The following is a 27822-nucleotide window of genomic DNA, read 5'->3' as shown; positions in this document are numbered from 1 at the left end:
TGCTTTCAAAATATATATATTTCACTTTAATTGACAAGCGTTATGCCAAATATTTCAGACTTGGCACAGCCGTGTAGAAGAGATTTCAAAATGTCAAAACCGTAATCCGCCTGTCCAGTATTCCTTTCAACTTGTACAGATATTGTTGACCATGGCTGAAATACATTGTTGAAAAATGACCATCCGGCATGGAAACTTAAAGAACAATTTTATTGGTACGTAAATGCAAATGTACAAAAAAGGATTAAACTGTGTTCATATTTAATTTTTGTGGCCCATTCAAAAGTAGCATTGGACGGCTGTATTTATATCTGCTTTCAGGTGCCTGTAAAGTCATTTGCTTTGGCAGAGGGCATTATTTAGCAGTACCAGGAACATTCATTTGGATAATGTTTTCAGATTTGCAGTCACAACAGCATCCTCTCCAACTTGATCTTCCACTAGGAGGTTAATGGCACTCTCTACCTTTCCTGAAGCAGCCAGTGCTAAAACAGCCTTTTCCGTTGAAAAGCCCATCTGCTTTAATTGTTGTAATCTGAGAGAGGGACAATGAAAGCAAATGTTAAGAAAGAACTACGTTGCATAAAGGATTATGTGCAGTACATGGGAAATGATACTCTAATTATATTTCCATTAATGAAATCCATTGAGAAAGTAACAATCATTTTTCAACAGAAAGATCGACTAGACAGCTCATTACATGGACACAATGGCATTAATTTTTTTACTTGAGCTGTTGGGTCTAAAATGGATGATATTGAATGGAGTAGGTCATCTTGACAGACACACAAATAGGCAGGGAACAGAGGCATACGGACTACATAGAGGCAAAATGTCTTCAGTTTAGAAGGACATCATGTGTCGACGCAGGCTTGGTGGGCCAAAGGGCCTGTTCCTGTTCTGTTCTTTATTCTTCAACCCCTTGAGCCTGTTCCATCGTTCAATAGATTATGGTTTGTTTTCCACTTGACCTTCACGAACTATCTCAATTCCCTTAGTATCCAAACATTTGTCAACCTCTCACTTGAATATATCTGAGGTAGAGAATTCCAAAGATTCACAACCCTTATTCCGAGACTTCTCTTTTTATTCATTCATGGGATTTGGGGGGGGTGGGTGTTGGCGGTTGCGTCAGCATTTATTGCCCATCCCTGAGGGTATTTAAGAGTCAACCACATTATTCTGATCTGAAATCACTTATAGGCCAGACCAGGTAAGGATGGCAGATTTCCTTCCCTGGAGGACCAGATGAGTTTTTACGACAATTGACAATGGGTTTCATTGTTGCCATTAGACTTTTAATTGCAGATTTCTTTTTATTGAATTCAAATTTCACCATCTGCTATGGTGTGATTCGAAACCGAGTCCCCGGAGAATTACCTTGAGTGTCTGAACTATCAGTCCAGTGACAATACCACTATACCACATCTCCATTATATCTATACGTGGACTTGCAAATACAGACTAGTACTCATTATAAATATGAATTGGCATGAACAAAAACCTGAGAAATGTTTTGTGTTTAAATAACCATTTACTCTAAATTAGAAATTAATAAATTAGAATTATATTTTCAAATGTAATACCAAAGTTTGCAGCAAGCACTGAACTTAAACTTCAGAAAATGTGGTTAGCCAGGTATTTAAAAAAATCTTTTTCGAATTTTTTTTTTAGTCTCAGGAACAACTCATAAGCGTTCTGTCTTCTAAGTGAATATTTTTTAGTTTTAGCTCAGTGGGCCCTTGGAGGTACCCTCTCACCACCACCATCACATTTCAGTAACTCTTAACTAATGAACAGATTATTTTTGGAGTGGGATGCTGTTGCACTGGTTTCCTTGCAGGAACCAGCACTGTTGTCTTAATATTTGCAGCCTCCGCACCCCAGCCCCTTAGGAATTATAATTGTGCCCTTTAAACACAGAAAACCTACACATTAAAAGAACCAAAATCAATTTAATACTTTTAAACAACACCATTTTGAATGGGATTCTGATCATTTTGGATTAAAATGTGAATTTTCCACGAATGGGGGGGGGGAGGTGGAGGATTAATACCACCCAAACGGACAGATTGCTTGCTGTGAATCCACTCCCAATTGCCAGTTGGCCTGACCTCCCCTTCCCCTGCCGTGGCCGAACCCAATTGCCCCCTCCCTCCCCCCGCTCTCCCAATGATCTCTAACGCAGAATGCACAGCAGTCTCCATCCACTGCCTGCCACCGCCCCCCACAAAATTGACCTGCCACCCTCAGCAGTGTTCTTTGCCTAATGGGCAGTGTCAGGGTGCCAGACTGACACTGCCATGGTGCCAAATTGGCACTGCTCATGGGCATACCCCCTACCCCCGGCCTCCCAGGGAGGTCTCAACAGCCTCTGCCCCCACCATCAAGGCCATCATGTCTGGTCAATGTTGATAGGGAGCCTCCCAGCAGGGTGGGAAACATTATCGAGCCTGAACGATACCATCCCAGGTTTGCTAATGATACAAAAATTAAGATTTAAATATTGTAATCAGCCTTGCTCCATTTTCTGGCAGGAGGCTAAATCACACCATAAGAAATGGCCTGGCCCTGATTGAAAACTTTTCTGTGAATGTGTAATTTCAGGGTTTGACAACAGTAACTGCAGTATTTGATTACTTGTTAAATCCTTCCTAAATTTATGATTTAAAAAAAATTTGCAATAAATTGTCATACAACTCTTAGAATTCCTACTGCACAGAAGGAGACCAGTTGGCCCATTAAGCCTGCACTGACCACATGCCCTGTCCCTGTAATCCCAAGTTATTTACCTTGCTAACCGTCCTGACACTAAGGGTCAATTTAGCATTGCCAATCAACTGTGGGAGAAAACCGGAGCAGCTAGAGGAAACCCACACAGACATGGGGAGAACATACAAACTCCACACAGTGACTCAAGCTGAGAATCGACCCTAGGTCCCTGGTGCTCTGAGGCAGCAGTACTAACTACTGTGCCACCATACCGCCCCATTGTATTTATTAAGTGCCTAAAATAATCTTTTACTGTCAGTTACCTACCGTAGAGAAGAGACTGAAGATTTAGGTATTTCCACTTTACTATTCTGATTCATTCCAGATTCTTGTAAGGAGGCAACAACGCCAGCATATAAAAGATCCTCATCAGTGAGAAGACCATGAGCAGCTGCAGAATAAATATCATCCGGATTTACGTGATAAAGTTCAGAGTGGTGAGGGTTTGGATCCTGTTGTCTGGGATACGTGAAAGCATACAGGTTGTACAAGTCAGCTTGTAAGTAATTGGGACGTGCAGCTCCAGTATAAGGCTGAGGGATAGGCAATGTCTGGTTGGAGGTTCCAGTCCACTGAGGGTCCATTTCAATATTGTAGCTGTTGCTTTCTCTTGTTAAATCATCATTAGCGGCTGTTAAGTGCCCCATTGAGAATCCATGAGTTTCGTAGACCTCTGCCGCAGGCTGGAATCTGCAAATATGATTGCAACATGGTTTCTGGTACAATCTTTTTGAAAAAATTCCTAACAGTAGAGCCAAAACTGAAATATTTAGTCATAATTCACAGATCAAACACAGACACACAGAAAAATGTAATGATAGAACACGGAATCTGGAATTAATTATTTACTAACTAATTCCTAGATAAATTAGAGGCCTAGAACTAATTACATGGCTTATACTGACCTCATTAGTAAAGTTGAAGTTCAAGAGGTTAAAGGGGCAGAGGCAGCACAGATATGAAACGGGCACAAGACAAAAAGTAGGGTAGTGATGGGCAATTATTTTTCACGCTGAAGGGAAGAAAACAATACTGTCCTCCAGGAGTCAGTGTTAGCATCACTACTCTTTCTGACGTATATTAATGGTCTGTACGCAGGGACATATTTTCAAAGGTTGTAGATGACAAAAAATTTGGAAATATAGACCTACCAATCCCTGCAAAATCCTACCTCAGAGACACCCCTAACCCTGGCCTAAGGTGCACTACAGGACTACTTGGATAACTCAATGCATTGACAACATGGAAATTGCCCAGCAAGTTTGGACTTCCAATGAGCAATTCTTTAGCATTCAGAATGCACCGAACAAAGTCTCCAACTCCTGAGTTTAAGTTGGAGACTTCTGGTGATTCCGAATTACTTACCTGAATAGATACCCAGAAAATGTTAGACAGAAACAAAATTAGTTTTTACTCCTGGTTAACCATACATAATCACTCACACACCAGCACCCCTGAATCCACCCACATCCATTTGACCATCCACCTCTATCCTTACCTTCCTAACAGCCCAGCCCAACCTTACTAACTGGCCAGTCTACCCAGCTGGCATCCTGCCACCCCACCTAGCTCACTCACACTCATTCACTAACAAGTGAAAAACTACTTAAATACATCAAAACTTTTCACCAAGCTCGTAAAGGAAGACATGGCAAAATATTACAGCTAGTGCTGTAAAAAGGGAATGAGGTTTGGTTTCTCCTGACAATGCTGTACTACGAAGAAGGACTCCCAAAACGTGGATGCTCCACACTTCTGAAGAAACCACTTTCAAAAGTTTGGGTGAAAAATGCAAAACACCTGTATAAGATTAAAAAAATTGGAGCGGAGTAACAATCCATCAGTGATTGCCACTTTTTGGAAGATGTGATCCATTGTTAACAATCAAGAGAATACTGACTGTTGAAATTGGCATGAAAATCCTGACAGAGAATTATGAAGTGATTAATTTTGGTCTAAAAATTGAGTAGAGACAATATCCTAAGAATTAGGAGCAGCAGTAGGCCATCCAACCCCTCGAACCTGCTCCACCATTCAATAAGATCATGGCTGATCTTTATCAACTAAATAGCACAATTTTAAGGGTCTGATAGACCTGGGAGTTCACTACATAAATCTTTGAAGGTGACAGGACAAGTTAAAAAGGCTGTTAAAAACTTTATACATAGAGATTTATAAATATAAGGTTTATATATCCCTGTTAGGCCTCTGCTGAATTATTTGGTGTACGTCTGGGCACCACATTTTAGAAAGGCTGTGGGGGAGGGTTCAGCAGTGATTTGCTAGAACAACACTTGAGATGTGTGGCATCAGTTGTACAGAGAGACTAGAGAAACTGAGATTGTTTTCCTTACAGCAAAGCTTAAGAGGAGGTGTAAAGGTGTTCAATATCAAAAGGGTTTTGGTGGCTCAGATAAGGAGAAATTGTTGCTAACTAGAAAGCACAGATTTGAGATCATTGACAAAAGAAACTGAGAGATGAGATTTTGTTTTGACAATGAGTTATGATGATCCAGAATGTTCTGCCTGAAATGATAATGGAAAAAGCTTTAATGGCTTTCAAAATAGGAACTGGTTATACATATGAACCAGAAACATTCACAGGTTCTGGCGACAGAAAAGGAAAGCATGATGACCCGAATGATCTCTTTCTGCGCTACTTCTTTCTAAAATGCAACTTTAAGTTCTTGCAATCACTTACTAGATACACCTACTGTGCAATATGGTCCCAACTTATGCAGATCATATGGGCATGCCATATTTACTGAGTTCTTGGATCTCAAGTGGGATGCTGGAATTGGTCTCAGCAGGTTCATGATGCACAGCAACATCAACAGCATGGGATAATTCCCATATCAGCTGAGGTTACTCTCAATCTTGCCTGAGGTGTAGGATCCTCAAGTTAAATCACCACCAGTCAGCTCTCCCCCTCAAAGCCTATGGACATCTGGGACTATAGTGAGTTTATCTTTATCTAGTTATTCCAATTGGTCAGAGTCCAACAAAGAGGAAAACCTGGAATTTGTTTTACTGAGTTAAAATGTTTATTTACTACCAGCAGAGGTTCAAAGCATTAATTGTAATGCAAATAAAGATAAATATGCAAATACATGCTCTGTTTGCATTCCAACAATTCTCAAAATAATGGTACTAATGCCATTTTTCAGTTTCCAGAGCAGAAAGTCAGTTCAGTTATTGAAGTAAAAGTTTGAGCTGCAGCTCCAAGGATACTCGGGGGTTCAATTATGCTTTTTTCAGTGCTGCTCATACTTGGTTCTGCTACTCTGATCCAGGGGATAAGTCTGTGCCACAAATGGCAATTCCTCATCCGGTAAATCAGGAATTTCTGCCTGAAGCACACAACCAGGATCAAAGTGCCACGATCAGGTAGAAACCATACCTTGGGCTGCACAGAAAGTCTAATGGGCCTATTCCCATGAGTCAAGATGGCCTCCCCCAGGTCCAAATTAGACATGACCAACTGAGTTGTTGGGTCTGGGCCTACCTTTCTGTCACAGCTATAACCAGGCGCCAGTGACCCTGGAGAAGGAGCACATGGTGTCCACCAAGGTGATTGAGATCTTCCGCAATAGGTGGGTATCAGAGGGCACAATCTGCACAAAAAATATTCTTATTTAGTATCTTTAATTTATTAATTGGGTGAAATTGTTTCTCTCCCTTTTGAAGTATTTTATTTAGATTATTATTTGGGTCAAAGATCCTGGGGCAATCTAATTAAGTGCAGAATACTCAACAAATTATGGGAGAAGTAGGAAATGTTTCTGCAGTTGCCCATCCCCGCTAACAATCTCCTACAAAATGTCTATGGAATGGCATTGCAAAATGAGAAGAATAATTGTCCAGGTATTTGATTTGAAGAAGAGATAATTGGGTTAATCTGTTGCTTGTGGATAAATTCAAATCTTTGCTATCTTCTATTTCACAAATCTCTCCGTACACCAAAGTTGTTAACATTGTCTAGAATGTCCCTTTTTAATGCAGACATTCAAAATGCCCTTATCGAGGGACAGAGCCAGTCAACATCAAGGGAGAAACAGAAATGTTTGCATAAAGCTGATGCTGACTTTGATTCAAGGGATCTGAAGACTCATACTAGCACTTTGTCCACTGCTTTATCTGTGCTCAGGGCAACAAGAACCAAAGTACACAATAATGCATTGAGCTACTGTGGAGTCCGTTATGATTACTTCTGTAAGTACAAGCTATTTTTATCTCTGTTCTATTTGGGGTAAGTCTTTTTAAGAAGAAGATAAACAAACTGTGCCTCATTGCTTGGTGGAGCACACACCAAGTCACAAACCACATGGTGAATGCCAGCAGCAGCTTTTAACTATAGCGGAGTAACCGACCTGATCATTTAGCTGAACATTTAAATAAACTTGCTGTACGTGACAATGCCATGTCAGTGTGCTGTTGCAATTTGTTCTCTAATTACCTACACGTGATGCTGCCAAATGGCTGTTTTCAGCTTTTAAACTTGTAAAATAGAAATTGTAGTTTTTTTAAAAAAAGTTATTTACCGAGTTCTCTATTATTTTCAAAGAAAAATTAACAAACTACACAAAGGTTAGTGATAAAACAATGAGAACTAAAAATAAGAGTTGTATTTATAAGGTCCATTATCCATCTATCAGAAAAATTGCAGTATCTCAGACATAATGAGTTGTGGTCTTTATAAGTGCAGTGGCTGGTGTCAAGCAGGTAAGCACAGCAACTATCTCTGATAACAGAAGCCACTAGTAGGCACAAGATAGATTTTTTGTGTATGAAAAGTTTTAGAAGGTGAAACATTTATATTATCCATAAAAGTACTGTGGATGCTAGAATCTGAAACAGAAACAGAAGAAAATGCTGGAAATTCTAAGCAGGTTTGACAGCATCTGGAGAAAGAACAGGGCCAATGTTTCAAGTCTGGATGAAGCTCTGACGAAGGGTCATCCAGACTCAAAACACTGGCTCTGTTCTCTCTCTCAGACCTGCTGAGATTTTCCAGTTATTTATGGGACAGCAACTTGAAAACCCCATCTTTATTTTTAACCGAGTTTCATTTTGTAAGGAGAAAATTTGGGTAGCAAAATTCTGTCCTGTCATTATACTGTGTTTTGCAATGAAGAAAACATCCTCCACCTTCAGAGAGTATTGGCAACATGGACTTCCACTGGATTGGTCCATAGCTCCTCTTCCACGGCTTGATCTCATTTGCATCTCAGCCAAAAGGCCGAGATGCCACTTTTAAAAATTGCTTCAAATGAAGCTAAAATGTAACCTAATGACTTCAACCAAGCACAGCATGTCAATATTACATTTGATCTTAGCCAAAAGGCCAAGACTTGGCAAAGTACTGCATTGGTTTACCGTTGCCTTTTGCAGTATAGCTGACCAGGAAACTCTCCTGTTCTTACCACTCACCATCAAGCATGCTGTAAGGATTTACAATTTGATAATCAACTTGTTTGGCCACATTATCAATGCATCTTCCGTGAACATCAAGTACTGAACTGAGACTTGAACCCAGAAGTGGGGTTGCTATCACCATGCCATAAGACAAACAAAACATTTCATGTGCACTAATTAAAAACGACCTTATCCCACAGTAAAATAGCATGATAATAATTCCAAATCAAGTGACACTGTACTGGTTCCAGTACCTGGAAGACAAAGCCATCACAAGAAGATACTGTACAAGCAGTTTATTCATGTACTTTCCTGCCAAACATAAGTGATTCCACACAGAGGTTCTACTAATAGCCCTCAAGAGTACATCCAAGGCTGATGCCTTGTCATTTACAAAGATGATTTCAGCCAGAGGCAGTAGGAATGCTATAGGTGGCTTCTGCTGGAGGTCAGTGTGTGTGAGATTCAAAGGCAGGACAAGATTGCATTTCTATCATGTTCACAGTCAAACCACACTTGGACAAGTTATCAGAAGACATGATGCACCCACAGTCAATACCACAGGAGTGTTGCAAGGGAAATTAATGTGGGGCTAAAACTGTGCCAAACGGCTCCCAATCTCAAGCATGTTTGCTCTAAAGAACCACTAGATATGTCTTCCAATCAGAGATGGCCACTCCTGTAACCTGCCTGCAGTCTGTTGGAAAACATTTGCATGGGTCTCAGATCAGATTACCCATCTGTCTTCTCAGTCAAGAATAATACAGGGATAATATTGCTTATATACAAGTGAATTTCCTCTATACAAATTACAAAATGTGTGGCAAAGTACTAGTGAAAACAAATTGTAGTATTAACATTTGGTAATTCTAACAAAAAGGCTAACCATGATTTGTGGAGTAGAGAAACATGCATTTTCTCTACTCATGTATAGTACATGTTGACACAAAATCCTAACAACTAAATTAAAAATTTCTGCTCACCTCTCAACGTTACTAACAGGAAGATGGTATTTTGCAGAAGAGAAGATAAATGGAATCCAGGAGTTATGTTGCAGGAATCTACAGATAGCCAGCCTCTCAATAGATTCTATTGCTGAGTTTGACAACTCCAGGCAAAATAAAAACTTACAGCTATCTGAATAAAAATAGTGTCAAGGATATTCAAAGCAGTAGGAGAGTGTGTAGGCGTGTCAGATTTCAATCATTCAAATTCACAACTCTTATCTGCAAGCATACAGGGGCAATTCTCCCAAAAAAATTTGTAAATTCCGCTGGCTTTTTTCAATGGAGATTTCAAAATGAATCCGCCACACCGTACAAGGCAGAGTGCCTCAGCGTGAAATATGCTGAAAATCAATAGTCAGAGCTTATTCCCACTGAAGAGGTTGGCAACATAGTGCTGAGCGAGCCATTGTGCATGTGCCGATCTGTCAGTGCCAAGATTGATGCATGCACAGTGGTCCCCGTCTGCCAGCCTCCCAATCGCTTGACAGACCCGCGACCACCCCCCCCTTTCCAAATCATTGCCCCCCCCCCCCCCCCCCCCAACATGCCTGGAACAGCCTCAATCCTCGACTACCCAGTCTACCTCAATGCCTCCCCACGCCAATGGCCAGCCCCAATCGCTGGCCTCCTTCCCTCTCTAACTCTGCTCGACTGCAGAGTAACAGTGGGACCCCACCACCCAGTCCTGCCCCCATCAGGCCCCATCCTTTGGCACTGCCAAGGTGGCGATGCCCAGAGGGCACTCTCCTGGCATCTGACCCTCTGGGGGGCCTCGATTGCCCACCTTCAATCCAGCACCAGCTGCCCACAACTGGGGAGCTATACTAAACCCCGCTGGAGTGAAATAGTCCTGGGGGACGGGGGACGGGGGGGTGTGGCTAGCGAGATTTCAGTCCTGAGCCCGCTAATGGTATTTAAAATAGATGATCTGACCGCAGGAAATCCAGCTACCAGAGAATCACAGAGGCTGTGGCACCCACTGGGAAGCCGGCGAAATGGCCTACACTCGAGTCTCCCGGCCCACTGCACTACAAAAACAGCGCAGTGGGATGGGAGAATCACCCTCTACATTTCTCAACTTGCGAGAATAACTGCACTCCATGGATTTAAAAATATCCCAATAAGTGTAACAGCCAGATCAAACATTTTCTTTACCAATGTGCAAAATTAAAGGAAACTGTGCTTTAGAGGAGTAAACATTTATATAATTTGTTTTATCCCTTGGGGTTAATCACACAGTTGTTACAGCACAGAAGGAGATGATTTGTCCTGTTGTGTCAGCATTGGATCTCTGAATGAGCAATTAAATCAATGCAATTACCCCTGGTAATAATCCAACTTCCTCTTGAACTTGCCTCCACCACTCTCAGACAGTGCATTCCAGATCTTAACCCCTTGCTTGCTGCATGAATAAGTTTCTCTTACATTCAGGGGAGGCAGTGTTGTAGTGGAATTATCATTGGACTAGTAATCCAGAGACCTAAGGTAATACTCTGGGGACTCGGGTTCAAATCCCACTGTGGCAGGTGGTGAAATTTGAATTCAATAAAAATTTGAAATTAGAAGTCTACTCATGACCATGAAACCATTGTCAATTGTCAGAAAAACCCATCTAGTTCATTAATGCTGCTTAGGGAAGGAAATCTACCATCCTTACCTGGTCTGTATGTGACCTGACCCATAGCAATATGGTTAACACTCACAATGCCCTCTGAAGTGGAGGGCAATTACAGATGGACAATAAATGCTGGGCCAGCCAGCATTTCCATAAAATGACAAAATAAAATATATGTCTCTGTTGCTTCTTTTTGCCATTTATTTTCCCTTGTTCTCCATCCTTCCCACCAATGTGAACAGATTTTCCCAATCTACTATGTCCAGGCTCCATTTCCTCTATACCTTGCCTGAAAATTAACACATGGTGCAGTACGTTGCAGCTACAAGCACTCTCTAAATCAGTAATGTTACAGTGAGACAGCCATGGCTATAACACCTAATTAATACTTTATGTATTGGCTGAAAGATTTTTTCCCCCTTTTTATGAAAAAATGTAGAACATCTGATTATTTAGAAAAAAAAAACTAAATGTCGAATAAAATTGTAGACTAACTCACAAAAGTGTAGCAGTAGTACATGACAGGAACAGCCTTACTACTTTGACTATGATGAGAGGATTGTGAAATGTGCAGTCGGTAATGAGACAGAAAAGCTCTCAATATACAGCCTCTCTGCTCTTGAGACAATAAAATTGGTTGTCATGCTGCACCAGCTAATTTCCAACCCTAAGGGTCAGGTTCACCAGTTGTTCCTTTTGCTGCCACTTTTCTCACTCTTCATTCTCACTTCATCTGTTATCGTAGAATCAGAGAATGGTTTCAGCACAGGAGACCATTTGGTTCATCACATCCATGTTGGTTCTCTGCAAGAACAACACAGTCCCACTCCACTGCCACTGCCCCCAAAGCTTTGCAAGGTTCTTATCCAAATCCCTTTTGAAAACTCGACTGAAGCTACTTCCACTACACTCCAGATCCTAACCACTTGCTGCATAGTTTTTCCTCATCTCACCATTCGTTGTTTTTCATTCACCTTATATCGGTGTCCTTTGGTTCTTCACACTTCCATCAACGGGAACAGTTTTTCATTATCTACTCTGTCTAGACTGCTCATGATTTTGAACACCTCTTTCAAATTTCCTCTCAACCATCTCTTCTCTAAGGAGAACAATCCTAGCTTCTCTAATGTGTTATTCAATGCTACTGATTTGATCTAGGATGAATAGACTAGAATTATTAAGTTAATGAAAGGACTTTTATGACCGATAATCCAGAAATCCTTCCTCACACAAAATAGTGATAAACACATGGAATAAACTTCCAAATAGAATAGTAGAAGCAAAAATTTGGAATCCGTTCAGAAACAATTAGGCAATAGATTTTTAAGATGCGTCTAAATAGCCACTTTATCCAGCATTAACCTTTGACTCATGATAGATTTTGTCAGTCTGGGAATTCCTGTCACATTGAGAAACACAGGGCGCAATCTTACTGTCTGCTCACGCCACACTCCCGCTGCATCAAGGATGGAAATTTTGGCAACAAGTTAAATCTCTGCTCACTACAGTGGGATGGGAAAATCCCACTGATGTGAACATTCAGAAAATTCCGGGCACTGAGTCCCATTCTTTGAACCAAGCAACAACATTAAAAAGGAATTAGAACAAGTATCAGCAGGATGAAGTGTATCAAGGAGAAAAAAAAACTACATCTCTATATCCAGTCAAAGTGGTTGCTCACTCAGCTTTGACCTACTCGTTTCTAAAAAAGAATGTCATTTATGTTTCTTAGCATTTTTAGGTTAAAAATCTTATCAAATTTGAAAGTAACCAGAAGATACCACTTTTATTGTGATCTTCTAAATATTCCAGCAATAACGTCCCAAAGGGTCATACCAGTGGGTTCAAAGGAGTGGAAGAAACATTTGGAAAAAAATCTATACAATTCTGATTTTCTGCTTATCCCTCGACAATAGCTTTGTCAGATATTTTATCACTTCAATGCTTTTAACAATTTCCATTAAAACTATTTCATTGAGATAAATGAGCACAAATGCTGCATATAATTTGCAAAATGTGAATCTAACTTGCGTCGTGTTGGACATGCATCTGAGTTTACCAACTGAGCCCGCTGAAAGGTTAACCTGAGTTTTAACCTATTCCAGTGTAATTATCAAAAAGGATACAAATCAGCCCAACAATAACTCCACAGATGTGGAGAAGTACAGATGAACCCGGGATAACAAGGTAGGCCACAGGGAGAAGTATCCAAGGTATTGCTGCTGCGGTGATGGTTCTTTTCATCTCAGAGCTACGGCAGCTTAGTGTCACCATGGCAAATTGAACGGTTGTAAAACCACACACTGGTGTTTCATCAAGACTTAGTAGTTTGCCCAAAAGCAGGTAAAGAAGTGCAGAAAAAACAGCAAAAAGGACAGAGAGGTAAAAGTATCGAATGGTGCCCAACTGTTGCTCCAGACAGCTACTGAAGACAACTAACAATGCAATGTTGATGAGCAAAGCAGAGAGGTTGCCATGGGAGAAACAGTAGCTCAGTAAACGGTACACTGTTGGAATAAAAACAGAAGGTAATTAATTTAATGAGGCCAGCAACTAATATTGCAGCATATTTCCCAGATATATGTTTCACTAATAATTGCACGATAACTCCCCTTACAACTTATCTGCAGATATGTACAGAAAATTGTGAACAAAATTTTATGGCACTGGTTAAGCACTATTAGATCATTATTGGTATCCACATACTAGAATTACTCCTTCCTGAGGAAAGTGGATATCAGTAATGTTCCTAGTTTTAATTTCAGCTCTCCCAATGGGTCAGGCAGTCCTGCCCAACATGCACATTTCCAGCAAGTGTGGTTGGATAATCATCAGGATTAAGAAACCCGGTCAATTTTCCTCTTAGTAACCCAGAAATGTTGAGACCAAAGGCAGGATCTTCAGGTGGGAAACCTGGCACCAGGATGAATTTTGGATCCTGATCCTACACCCCTGCTGCATTGCTCCCACAGCACTATTTTTAAATGCAAATTGCCTAGTTGGCCAGGAGGAGGAAACTACCTGCCTACAGGTTGTGAGGACAGCTGGTGCCTTTCTGGTTAGGACAGGCAGGGTAAATAATCAAAACTGAAAACAATGGGGCACAAGGAAGTTTCTTTGGCGTTGGCATTTACTCAAATGTGTTGGGCCAACTAATTAAAAATGTTTGGATCAGGAATAGGCCATTCAAGCCCTCCAGCCTGCTTCGTGACTCAATTAGAACCTGGAAAATCTGCACCTCAGCTCATTTCACTGGGCCAATGATCCGTATCTTTTGCCTAACAATCTCCTACTTCATGGTCCAACACCACTCCTTCCTCATGTTGTCAGAATTCCTTACTAGAGATAAAAGTTAATATCAATGTTGTTAAACACCAGAATTGAAATCAGAGGGCTGCAAAATATTACAGAAAAATACGCTTGCCTTGAGCTTCAGTGGAACATTTCAGAAGGCCAAAAATACAGAGGTCGAGGAGAATTGGACAGAGAATTGATTTGGCTTTTAGTACTGCTTGTTAAACAACTGCCTGCAGATTAAAAATAGCACTGGTGCATTTTGTTAAAAGCTTTCCTCGTCCGCTACTGTCCAGGATTGCAAACTTTTCTTGGCCGTATTCCTGGAGGTTTCATCACATGAGCTGGCATCCCCATCCAGTTAAACAGCCTTTTGTCCCAGATCCAATATACTTATAACTAAAATATAATGCCACACAATTTTCCTCCCAGGCTGCTTGTAGCCGTGTCCACAAAATTAATCTTCACTTTGAAGCAATTGGAGGGCAAACCTACAGAATCATGACATGGTTACAATAAAATAGGTGGCCATTCAGCCCAATGTGTCTGTGCCAGCTCTTTGCAGAAGCAACTCAACCAGTTCTACTCTCTGCCCTCTTCCTTTAGCCCTGCAATCTCGTTCTCTTCAGATAATTATTCAGTTTGAAAGTTATGATAAGTTCTCCTTAGGCAATGCATTTCAAATCCTAACCAACTGCTTAATAAAAATACTTTTCCTCGTGTTGCCTTTGATAGACATTCATCACTGGGTGACTTAGCACTGATGCAGAAAGGTCAGAAAAATCCTGCTACAAATCCTAAGTCTGAGGAAAATGATTGCCAACTTTCCAATGTGCATTTTATGAATACTAGCATGGGTCCCTGCATATGAATGCATGTTGCTTCTCTGCAAACAAGAACCACCTATTCAAACCCTGCGTCTTTTTTGAATTATTGGAGAGCATGGGGAGCCTCTCATACCTTGTTGTTTTTTCCCATGGCAACATCACGGCCAGAGTCAACTTATCAAAAAGTTAGCTCTCCTCTCTCCTGTAGTATAAATTGTGATAATTTGAAATTTGGCATTCTTTGTTTGTCCTGATGAGTGCAAGATGAAAAGCTTCAGCAACATGTCGCTTTTCAGTGATAGTCAGAAACATAGATTAGATGATTGCTTTGCTAAACACCTCTCACATGACCATGAGGCTCCGGTCATTTGCCCTTTGGTCATCTAACCACTGCTGCCTTTCACATTCTCAGACTTTCCGCATTGCTTTTTCCATCCCCTTACCCTTTCCTTACTCAAAAGTTGTATACTTTTTAATAACTTCTCACCTTGGTGAAAGGTCATCGACCTGAAACATTCACCAGAAGTTTACTGGTCCACCTGCTACAGGAATCGGAGCAGGCGAGGTGTGGACCATGATAAGGTCCGTTGACCTCGGGATGGATTTAACAGTTTTAGGACAAGCAAGGCCATAAAATCCCTCCCATAATCTGCTTCTCTTGCCACGGATGCTGTTCAGTCTGAGTGTTTCTGCTTTTAGTTCACATTTCCAGCACCAAGACTTGCTTTAACTTTGCAGGATAATAAGGTGTCAACATCCCAATTCACACCTATTTTCAAGCTACATGAATGTAAAAAGAGAATCTATGAAGCTATTAAAAGGTGATTAGAGCCATCAAGCTTCTTGTTTTTGTATAGTCAATCACTGCATCACATTAATTGACATTAAAATGTTAAGAAACACTCCCAAGCACATTCCTTCTATGTACATAGTGCAATGGCCCATCTTGTAATCAATTTTCCTTTCACTTAGGAAAATTATGTTTAAGGTAAATAAACAATCATTAGCTCAACTGATTAATTTTGCATTGTGCATTCTTCATGATTTGTGCTGTAGGCAAACTTATAAATGTTTTTATGAACAGTGCAACAACTGACATCACTGACACAGTTCTGGTTTCATTTTAAAAAATCAACAGTGCTATCATGATTGAGTGGTGATTAGTCAACCACCTAGCCACAAGAGGGAAATAAAATTCTGGTGGGATGCTTGATAGGATCGTGTTCATCTGATTCCTGTCATGGAAAACAGTGCTAGTGGATGAAAACATGGAGCCAGCTCACCTCTTGGATAAAGGAATTCCATGGTGAGTGTCCAGTGAGAAAATGAGGTTTTAGAAGAAAAATGGGTAACATAGGCTCAAAAATTAGTATTGTATATACCAAAGTAAAAGTGGAATTTTTGAGACCTATTTTTTAGGCAAAAGGTTAAGGCTTACTTTCAATACTGACGTTCACAGTTCACAAAAGCAACGAGTTCTAATCTCTATTCCAATTAATTTTTGAGGACTTTACTTTTGAATAATTTACTTCCAACCAGGTGTGAGGGGCAAGGTTTAAGGTGCGAAGGGCAAGGTTTTGAGGAAATGTACGAGGCAAGTTTTTTTTTCACAAAAAATTCACTGCCGGGGAAGTATTGGAAGCACAAACAATAGTGATTTTTAAAGAGGTGTCTTGAAAATACATAAATAAGATGGGAATAGAGGGGCATGGTCTCTCAGTTGCTAACCTGAGCTATATTAGGTAAGTAAGGAAATTTCAAATGAAAGTGTAATTTTGAGTCTGTCATTTTTGCAGAAAATGGTCCAAAAGAGACCACCAGTGTTTTGGACTGTATAGGTGAGAGATCAAGGCCCTAGTATTTTCCAAAAACTTAAAATGTTTGTTGAAAGTGCCAAACATGCAGCATGGTTGTGCCTGGAACAGACAGGGCAGGATTTGTATGAAAGCAAAATACTGGAGATGCTGGAACTTTAGAAGTGAAAACAGAAAATGCTGGAAATTCACAGCATATCAAGCAGCATCTTTCAAGAGAGAGAAAACAGAGTTAACACATCAGGTCAATAATCTTTTGTTAAGGCTGACAAAAGAACTGGATTTACCATTGTTTACTGACGAATTCTTCACTTCTTTTAAAAATTATGTAATCAGTGAATTCATACAGGTTAATTCCCATGATTCTCTACCCAGCAGACTTCTGATTTTGGACAGGCCTTCTAAAGACCAGGTTAGCTGAATGGATCAATGCAGAAAGTCCCAACTTCAACTCAAGGTATATTTGTTATTAGTAGGACAATGGGTCATTGAAATTTACTTTTTGAGACCAGGGAGAGATCAGCCATAACCTGATTGAATGGTGGAGCAGGCTCAAAGGGCTGAATTTGCCTACTTCTGTTCTTAATTCCTATGTTCCTTTGTACTCTTAATCTGTTGAGGTTACCTAATGTTCTGTCCCCTATCCTAACATTCTCATCTATAAATCCTTCCACAATCTTGCCAACCTTACCTCCATAATCTCCAAGTTTAATACCCTGTGCCAGTGTGTTGTAATGTACCATCCTCCTCTCTGCATTATTGATGATAGTTTCAGGTGTCTCAGCCCTACACTCCGGAACTCCCTCTGCCTCATCTTTCTCACTCCCGCCTCCAGGTTTTTAACTTCAAAAACTCCACCTATCAAACCACTAATTTGCTTACCTGTAACAATTTATATACCGTGTTAATTTTCAGATGTTACAAATGACAACAAGGTGTCATTGAACCATTGTGTACATCAGGAGTAAGTGCCTTGAGTCAAATTCTATACTGACTCGCTTTCCAGTAACATTATGCTTTTAAAAAAACATGCATTTGTGACAATTACTTGGAGATTGATTTAATAAAAAAATTATATTTCACGATATCTTCTTGTTAACTCAGTTGGCAGCAATATGGATATTAATTCAAAAGATGTTGAATTAACCACAGCACAACAAATAGGATGAAGCAGACTTAACCTCATCCTGAAAAATTGCTGTACGTTATCACAAAGTTGCATAGGGTTTGACTATGGTGCTTTTCCCAATAACTTTCCAAAGTGCACTGTCCATTTCAAGCAATAATACTCAATTATATAAGGTACCAGAAAGCAATGCATACGTCTGTAACTATGCCCCAAAGCCATCAGCCTGAAACATTGACTTACTTTCTCTTTCCACTGAAGCTGCCTGCTCTGAGTGTTTCCAGCAGTTTTTGTTTTTACTCCTGTACAATTCAACATCTTCAGGCTGTGTTACAATCCCCATATAGACTGATAACTCATGGAGAGATATTTCAATTTCCAAAGGCTGACTGGAAGGATCATATGACAAAATTTCAAGTTTTAAGACTTTTGCTGCAATAACTAAGCTAAAAGCAATGCTGTCTGAACACTTCAGGAAGCAGCTTATACTCAGCTACAAGAAAGATTTCCCGTTTAACTTTTAAAAAAGTCCAAAAATACTCTTCCATGGAAACATTTTACTCTGTCCCTTAAATGAGCTTTTCATTCTGGGCAGCACAGTGGTTAGCACTGCTGCATCACAGTGCCAGGGACCCAGGTTCAATTCCTGGCTTGGGTCATTGTCTGTATGGAGTTTGCACATTCTCCCCATGTTTGTGTGGGTTTCCTCCAGATTTTCTGGTTTCCTCCTACAAAGATACGTGGGTTAGGTGGATTGGTCATGCCAAATTGCCCCTTAGTGTCAGGGGGACTAGCTAGGGTAAATGCATGGGGTTAAGGGGATAGGGCCTGGATGGGATTGTGGTTGGTGCAGATTCAATGGGCCTCAATGACTGCACTGCACAGAAGGACTCTCCAGGCACCAGTCCAAAGTTCTCAGCTCCTGATGGTTTGTTTCCTTTTTGTTCTTCCAACCAAATAACTTCCAACCCCGGATTAACTTTCAATGAAGGTTACTCTGGAAGTTCTTCCTCTGAGTCATAGCTAAGCAAATCTTCCAGCTTTGTTTAAATCCTATGAATTTGGTTTCTTCAATCCAAGAATGAGCTCCTGATCACATTCTCTTGGTAGACAATAGAGACTGACGGCCTCTATCTCTCCCAGATTCTTGCAAAATCAGTCTGAGAGGTTCAGGGATATCTTAAGAAAAACCCTGCTGTTAATGGCTTGCTATGGACTCTTCCCCCTCTGAGCCCATCTCCTGGCAATGTGAATCACAACGGCCTTGCAATCGGGTAAAAATGATAATTACCAAAAGATGCTGGAAAATCTCTGCAGATCTGGCAGCATCTGTAAGGAGAGAAAAGACCTTATGTTTTGAGTCCAGATGACCCTTTGTCACAGCCGGGCTTTGGTTTCAGATTCCAGCATCCGTAATAATTTGTTTTTATTTAGAAATGGTAATTAGCTATCTTTTATACCCCAAATTCAATTCTATATTACAATTAATTTGACAGTATAACTGCTTATAAAACTTGACATTCTCTTTGTGGCTGGAAACTTAACAGCCTGTCCTCTGTCAGCACAGTTGCTGTGGTTATTGTTTACAGGTGAATATCTCGCACCTTCTTCCCAGTAAGAAAACCTGGGCCCCACCTTTAACAACCAAGCCACCCAAGTTTGTTGTTGGGAAAAATGTAGAACAGGTCACAACAACCCTTTATCTCTTCCATTTTAGCCCACAGAGATGATCTCAAACCATAACAATCTTACTTTTGTGTCAGCAAGAAAATACATTTATAACAGCCACAGTGTACAAGGAAAAACTTGTATAGATATGGTGCAATGTAGCAAAATTTTCCAAGAGGCCACAAAAGTGAAGGGACAGTGATCAGATTTCAGCTGCAAGAGGAGAGATGGGCACTGGCACAGACCATCAAGATGAAGAGGTTTTTGGAAGTGCGGAGTTGAGATGCCTTCGATGCTGTAGTCGAATGGTGAAGTGAGACAGCATAAAGCTAGCTATATTTTAAATGTAGAGGTTATAAGCAGGATAATGGGGCTAAACATCACTCTGAATGATACGAAAGAAGTAGAAAGTGAACAAAGAAAGAAAATAGAGCAAAGTCTATTTTCCACAAGTCTTTTAAACGTTTATTGAGCTATTTCATATCCTTATTCTTTTGATGCCTTTTCAATTCCCTATAACATTACATGTTCACATTTTTAAAAAACTTGTTCATAAATTTCAAAGACATTAAGTCTTGCCTCTTGTATTTTCTCTGGTGTTCTCGCTCCCCCTTTTTTTTTGTTGAGCCCTATCATGAACCTTATAGTCGGAGGAGTCAGCATAGTGACAGGTAGAGCTCTGCCAAGTTAATAATAAGCCTGGACCCAAGTGCCTAGAATTATTAAAATAGTTGATGTGACTGTGATTTTTTTCAAACACACTGAAGGCTAATATTCACTTAACTGAAGAGGAAGCTCTGACGGTTGGGACGATTACAAATGAAGCGTTCTACTCGAACATTTGACATAAGAGCACAAATACATCCGAGGTTTCTAAAACCTTAAGTGGGTTTCAGAGACACAAAGGGGTTAGAAATTCATCTCGGAGTGGCTGAAACTGGGTGGTATTGGATTGGGTGTGGAATGGTTGGATTGGCCACCTGTTATATGTAGAGTCTGATGTTCAGTTCCATTTAAATTTGCGTCATTGCCCAACATACATTCCTAATCCATGGAATTGCTGATGAAGCTCTGTATTTCCAGTGACTATCAGTGACCGAAAGCAAAGCTTCACAACTTTTATCAAGACAGCCTGTTTTGCACAAAAGTTGCTGGATCAATTAATTTAAAAAATTATTCCATCAGCATTGAAGATTTTAGAACCATATTTAAAGATCCCTTTATGGGCAAATATTTGAAGCACATTCTATCACAAGAATCTTTCCATCTTTCCTTAGGTGCAAAGTAAATGTTAAGGCACATTCACTGGTCTCACTCTGCAGTTTGGTTAGTGAATACTGGATTTTTAAATTTTCAAACTAGACTCAAAAGCTGTGGTTTTTCTGACTGGAAGAAATCTTAAAAGCCTAAGCTGATCATAAGTCACTTTCTATCTGAGGGGACGTAACTTTCAAAGATTCCAATCCTTTCTGAGTTACAAACCGATTGTTCAGGGACATTCCCAAAATCACTAGCAGTGAAAAAAAAACTGATTTATGATTATTTTTTTAAAAAGTAAATTGCAGTTAAGCACATTTTCTGAATTAAAAATTGAGAAAATGGAGGGGCTAGGCAGAACTAAAGTATCCATTATAGACAGCAAAGTCCAATCTATCTTCAAGACACTTTTCACTTCTGTTTCTGCAGAGCATTCCCAAGATTCACTGATTTTATTTCATCGTCTTCAACAAATTAAATTTAATTGGCAGTGATCTTAAATACCATTCTTAGCGCCAAAGATGTAACAAACTTCATTTAATAATGAGAATTTCCCAATGATGTTGCTCACAATGAATCAGAGGATCAGACCTATAATAGTATGGTACACCTCATAATATGAAGCATTTATCATGGGCCTTATGAGAGAAACCTCAGTTCAGAATACCAGAGAAATGAGGAAAGATGGTAGAAACATAGTTGAAGCTTTTTGGATGGTAAAGAGGGAGCAAGGCAGAAATGATCAGGAAGAGTTTGGGCTAGCACAGAATGGTAGAAAGCTTTGCCATTAATGGTACATCAGAGGGACATGTTGTGGAAAGGGGGAGTGGGGAACCAAAGGTGAACGTTCAATGGAAATAGACTGCTTGCACCACCAAGGCATACCTGATCCCTTATTGTGCCAAATGACAATGTACAGTTCTTTCACCCAATAACCATTTAGCAAAGATCATTATTACTCTGCTACCTGCAAAAAACGATCTGTCTGAGATTTGTTACTTTTTTTCCAAATTACAAACACCAGATTGATATTTTTTAAAAAGACATATGATGCACTCTATAATGAATAAGTATAAGCATGCATGCTGGACTTGGCACTTAATGCAGTATTTAGAAAATATTGTATTGTCGTACATTAAACTCATCTAGCCATTCAAAACGAAGCAAAAGATTCCATTGCATGAATTAAGCAGGAGGTAGTTCTCCTTGCCAACATTCCCCTCTCGACCAGTATCACTAAAAGGTATCTGGTTATTGATTTATATTCTGTGGAACTTTGCTATTGTAAATTTGCTGCCGCATTTATCAACACTGACAGTGAAAGAATTTACAACTATAGAAGACCATTCACATCTTTAGGATGTCTCAGAAATAGTCTGTAGCCCCCCCATTATATTTGAAGTATAGTCACAACAACCACAGAAACCTACAGCACAGGAGGCCTTTTGACTTTGGGTTGAAAAAGTAGTCATGTTTCTCTCTCATGTTTTTTGTCTGTAACGCTGCGAGTTCATTATTTTTATCTATCTGTATTAATATATTCAAAGAATCAGCTTCCACAAGCTTTACATGTAGAACATTCCAGATACTGACAAACCCACATAAAACCATTCCTTACACCTAATAAATCTCCCCTGCATCCTTTCTAAAGTATTTCCATCTTTCCTGAAATGTGGTGTCCATATATTGTAGAGACCCAACTCATGATTTATAAAGTTCTAGCAAAATCTTCTTGCTTTTTATATGCTATGCTACTTATATGTCCAAGTAACCTGCATGCTTTTTTAAAACAACTACTTCATCAACTTTCCTTGCTACATTTAAGGATTTCTGTAGATGGGCACTGAGGTCTCATTGCTCATTTACACTTTTGAAAATCATGTTATTTATAGTATACTGCCTTTCCACACTTGTCCTCCCAAAGTGAATCACTTCACACTTCTCTGCATTGAACTCCCTGTCAAACTTCTTTCCATTTCATCATCTTGTCTGTCATGCTGAAGCCTTCAACTATTCTTATGATCTATTTGCCAAGTTTGCTGTTGTCTGCAAACTTAACAATGCTGCTCCGTGCTTGAGTCTTGGTGGTTTATAAAATCTGTGAAGAGTATTGTATCCATCACCACCTTTCGCTGACCCAGTTGGTATCTGTATCCCAACTTCCCCCGTAATTCTATGGTCTTCCATCTTATTAAGCCTAATGTGCAGCATTTTGTTAATTGTCTTTCAAGAATCTATTCATCTACGGCACTATGATCATGCTATGGCAACAAAAGCTGGTCTGATGATAGGTATTCTGCAGCAAGTAACTCACCTGACTCCCCAAGTCTCTCCAACTAAGGCACAAGTTGGGAGTGCGATGGTATACTCTACACGTTCTTGGATGAATTTATCTCCAACAACGCTCAAGAAGCTCACTTCCATCCAGGACAAAGGTGGCCATTTGATTAACACCCCATTCACTACCTTAAAAACTCAATCGCTCCACGGGCTACAGTATGTACGATCCACAAGGTGCACTGCAGGAACTCACTAAGGCTCCTTCAACAGCGCCTTTGATAGCCGTGACCTCTAACACCTTCTCAAAGGCAACAAATGCTGGTCTTGGTAGTGCCACCCACATTCTGTGAACAAATCTTAAAAATTACTTCATGGAATTCAATCATGTTAATCAAACTATATTTTCCTTCATCAAATCTGTGCATGCTCTCCTTGATTTTGTTTTAGCTATCTTCTTGCACACACTTTTTTCCCCTTTGAGGAACACTGGGATGCGGTGGAAGGATTCCTAAACTGATTAATCAGCCTGTTGAACTGCATGCACTTTTTGAATGCTTCTTCCGTGGCCAACAAGTCCTGGCATTGGACTTGAACACAGTAAGAAGTCTGACAACACCAACATTGGACTTGAACCCAAAGCATCTAGTCCAGAGATACGGACATGCGCCACAAGATCTCCTTTTTCTTTGACTAACCTATGACTTTGCAAATAAAAGTTTATTTTATTTCTGCTAATAGTTTCCAATAATCTACCCACCGCCAGTGTTAGGTTGACTGGTCTATGTTTCTTCCTTTCTTGATGTGGAGATGCTGGCGTTGGACTGGGGTAAACACAGTAAGAAGTCTGACAACACCAGGTTTAAGTCCAACTGATTTATTTGATAGTAAACTCAAGTTTGAGGTTTCCCTCTTCGTCAGGTGAATGGAGGGCTGAGGCCTGAGGCCAGAGCTCTCCATTCACCTGACGAAGAGGAAAACCTCGAAAGCTTGTGAGTTTACTATCAAATAAATCGGTTGGACTTAAACCTGGTGTTGTCAGACTTCTTACTCTTCCTTTCTTGAACAGAGATATCAGATTAATAATTTTCCAAAAGCACTTTTGTATCCAATGAACACTTAACAAACCAAAACATCTGCTATTTCTACCTTTGCAGATGAATTCCTAGTGTATAAGGTGTTACTTAGACCAATTATTTTGAGAAACCAACAACGGAACATGCTATCCTATGTTTAGTATTATGCAATGAGAAGGGGTTAATTAATAATCTTGATATGTGATGTCTTTTTGAGAAACAATAATCTTAACATGATAGAATTCTTCATTAGGATGGAAAGTAAAAAAGTTTGATTTGCTCCTAGGCTCCTAAATCTAACAAAGGAAATCATGAAGGTATGAGATGTTGAGTTGTCTAAGTTGGATTGGGGAACTTCATTAAATGACATGACAGTGGATAGGCAATGGTTAATATTTAAGGAACAAATTTGTGTATTGTAACATTATACATTCCTTTTTGGCACAAAAACATGGAAAGGGGCCCAACCATGCTTTACAAAATAAATTAAGGATGGTATTAGATTCAAAGAAGAGGCATATAAAGCTGATAAAGTAACAAACCTGAAGACTGGGAGAAGTTCAGTATTCAGCAAAGGAGGACAAAGATTGATTAAAGGAAAAAATATAAAGTATGAGAGTAAACGTGCAAGTAATGTAAAAGCGGAAGTAAAAGCTTCTATAAATGTGTAAAAAGAAAAAGATTAGTGAAAACAAAAGAGATTAATGAAGGCAAATGTAGATCATTTGCAGTCTGAAATGGGAGAATTCATAAAACAGAACAAGGAAATGGCAGAGCAATTAAACAACTACATAAGAGATTAGTGTGCAAAATTAGAGCCACATGATTGGAGGTAATATATTGGGATGGATTGAGAACTGGTTAGCACACAGGGAACAAAGGACAAGGAACAGAAACAGAAACAAGTGGTGAGTAGTCGAATCTCACAAGTATCAATACTTGGGCCCCAACTATTCACGATATTTGTTATTGATTTGGCTGAGGGAATCAAACGTAGTATTTCTAAGTTTGCTGATAACACGAAACATAGAGTGGAATGTTAAGAGGTTTCAAGGTGATTTGGACAAGCAGAGTGTTCAGGCAAATGTGTGGCAGATGCAGTACAATTTGGATAAATGATATTTTAGATGGAGAAACAGAATGCAGAGTATTATTTAAGTGGTGATAGATTGGGAAGTGGTGACCCACAAAGAAACACGGATGTCTGAATACACCAGTCACAAAGTGCAAGCATACAGGTATATCAAGCAGTTAGGAAGGAAAATGGTATGTTGGCTTTCATTTCAAGATGACTTGAGTACAGGAGCAAGGATGTCTTACTGCAGCAGCACAGGGCATTGGTGAGACCACACCTGAAGTAGCGTATGTAGTTTTGGTCTTATTTTAAGAATATACTTGCTGTGGAAAGAGTGCAGTGAAGGTTCACCATACTGATTCTTGGGTTGACAGGATTGTCATAAGAGATTGGGTTGATACTGCCTTCATTCAATGTAATTGAGAAGAACGAGAGGAGATCCTATTGAAAAGTACCAAATTTTGACAGGACTGGACAAACTGAATGCAGGTATGTTGTTTCCTCTGGTTGAGAGGCATAAAACAAGGGGTTACAGTCTCAGGATATGGGGTAGATTATTTAATCTAGATGAAGAGAATATTTTTCTCTTGGAGGGTGGTGAACCTTTGAAATTTTCTACCACAGAGGACTGCAAAGGCCAAATCACTGAATATATTTAAGAAGGGGATAGGTTTCTAGACTTGAAAGGTGTAAGGGAGTATAAGGACAGCACATAAGAATGGTATTGAGATGCAAGATCAACCAATATCATATTGAACGTTGGAGCAGGCTCAAAGAGCAAAATGGCCTACCCCTGTTCCTAATTTCTATGTTTATATGCTTCTTTGTAATGTAAACACTTGCACCAACTTGTACACTATGATACACTCCAGATAATTTTTTGGTGCTGATTTAAGAATAAATGTTGGTCACTATGCTGGAGAAACAACCTACTTTTTCACCCTGTGATCTTTTACCTCTGGTTGAAGATCCTCATTCAAAAATTGCCATTTCCTACAATGTACTAATCAATTAGTACATACTGCACTCAATTGTCAGCCTTGATTATGAATTCAAAATCTGCCATGGAGTTTGAAGCTGCAACAAGTGCTACCATTCAACCAGACTAATGTTCAAATGATGACAGGGCCCAAACTAATAAATTGTTTGTCAACTTCTCTGGGACATCAAGGCTGCAGTGAGGCATTCTCTAAAGGGGGAAAGCAGGGCACTCATTAGTTTTTTGCCAAAGTAAAATACGAGCACTTCTGGAGATCTGAGCTAGAAACAGAAAATGCAGGCCAGGCCAGGCAGCATCTGTGGAGAATTTCAGGCTGATAGAGCCTCTCATCAGAATTGAATGATTCTTTCTGTTGTGCTGCTGACACCACACATGGACACCACTAAAGAACATCTTTTGTCTTAGCAGCATGGTGACTAACACTGCTGCTTCACAGCGCCAGACTCAAGTGTGATTCCCGGTTTGGGTGACTGTGTGGAGGTTGCACATTCTCCCTGTGTCTGCATGGGTTTCCTCCCACAGTCCAAAGATGTGCACATTAGGTTGATTCACCATTCAAAATTGCCACTTATGTCAAGGGGACTAGCAGGGTAAATACACGGGACTACGGGCTGGAAGGAATTGTGGTCAGTGCAGACTCGATGGACCAAATTATCTCCTTCTGCACTTTAGGGATTCTATAAATGTAAGCCATTCTTGTCTTTCTGGTACAAGCCTAAAATATTAATACAATAAATTTGATTAAGTTTAGCCACTGCAGGTGGCTGAGCACATGCTGAGTTGAACAGGGATGGGGAGGATTTGGGAACTGTGCTGTTTTAAGACTTTCCTACATACTTGTCAGATAAGCATCTGCATTCCTAAAATTTAACGATTTGCTTTTTCACTCCTTTCTTTTCAAATACGCCCGTCCATAAATTATGGTGGAAATATTTGAACTTTTCTACACCTTAACTAGAATGAGATTCACACAATTTGGTTCGGAACTTTGGATGTGTAAATCAGCAGACTATGTTGGCTGTGTGTTTTAAATAGTTTGTGATGACAATGAGATTTAACGCGAATTAGGATTTGAATTTATCTTTCATCCCAAACTCGGGACCAGGACCGGGGTGGGGAGGGAGCGAAGGAGGCACTTACCTTGGTGGTGAGCGAACAGCGGGCCGGCTGTCAGGGAAAGGGCCTCCTCAGCCCCAAACAGCCACAGCGAGAGGACCAAGCTCAGGAAAGTGGCGGTGGCGCTCGGCACCCGGACAGCTCTGATCCCGCGCCATAGCCGCTGCCCGCAGCCCCTCCACGTCCCCGGCGGGCTCACCATGGCTGGGGATGGGATGGAGGGGGAGCGGCAGCGGCCGCGGCCGGTGCTCGGTTACTCGAGGCCCTCCCTCCGGGTGAAGCCCTGAGCCTTACAGCGGAGGAAGCGAGACACCACCCCTAAAAAAAAACCTGGGCCTAGCACAGATAAAAGCCTGAGGGGGAATTGCATTTCACAGAACGCACATAACAGGCCGGCCTCTAGCCGCAACCCGCCGTGCCGGCTCCGGAGAGGCTGCCTTTATGCAGCGGGCGGGCCGCTGCACACTGAAGCTTTTGCGGGGG

At 40.4% G+C, this 27822-nt stretch overlaps 1 protein-coding gene across 2 annotated transcripts; it reads right to left on the bottom strand.

Moving 5' to 3' along the window:
• Window positions 1-191: 191 nt before the first annotated feature.
• On the bottom strand, window positions 192-27784 carry rhbdd3 (rhomboid domain containing 3). 2 transcript variants are annotated; one of them, XM_080208225.1, is made up of 5 exons: window positions 27364-27784; window positions 12936-13316; window positions 9171-9324; window positions 3040-3462; window positions 192-535 (listed from the first exon to the last, which is right to left on the bottom strand). In XM_080208225.1, exons 1-5 carry the CDS (start codon window positions 27539-27541, stop codon window positions 379-381), a joined length of 1293 nt encoding a protein of 430 aa, XP_080064351.1. In that variant the 5' UTR covers window positions 27542-27784; the 3' UTR covers window positions 192-378. The 2 variants fall into 2 exon arrangements, with proteins under 2 accessions (XP_080064351.1, XP_080064352.1); XM_080208226.1 differs by lacking the exon at window positions 27364-27784 and adding an exon at window positions 18114-18754.
• Between the last annotated feature and the right edge of the window lie 38 nt (window positions 27785-27822).

Source organism: Carcharhinus amblyrhynchos, chromosome 20 (assembly GCF_965287045.1).
Source record: "Carcharhinus amblyrhynchos chromosome 20, sCarAmb.v2.hapA, whole genome shotgun sequence".
In the NCBI taxonomy this organism is placed as follows: Eukaryota; Metazoa; Chordata; class Chondrichthyes; order Carcharhiniformes; family Carcharhinidae; genus Carcharhinus; species Carcharhinus amblyrhynchos.
This window is presented reverse-complemented; position numbering and strand designations above follow the sequence as displayed.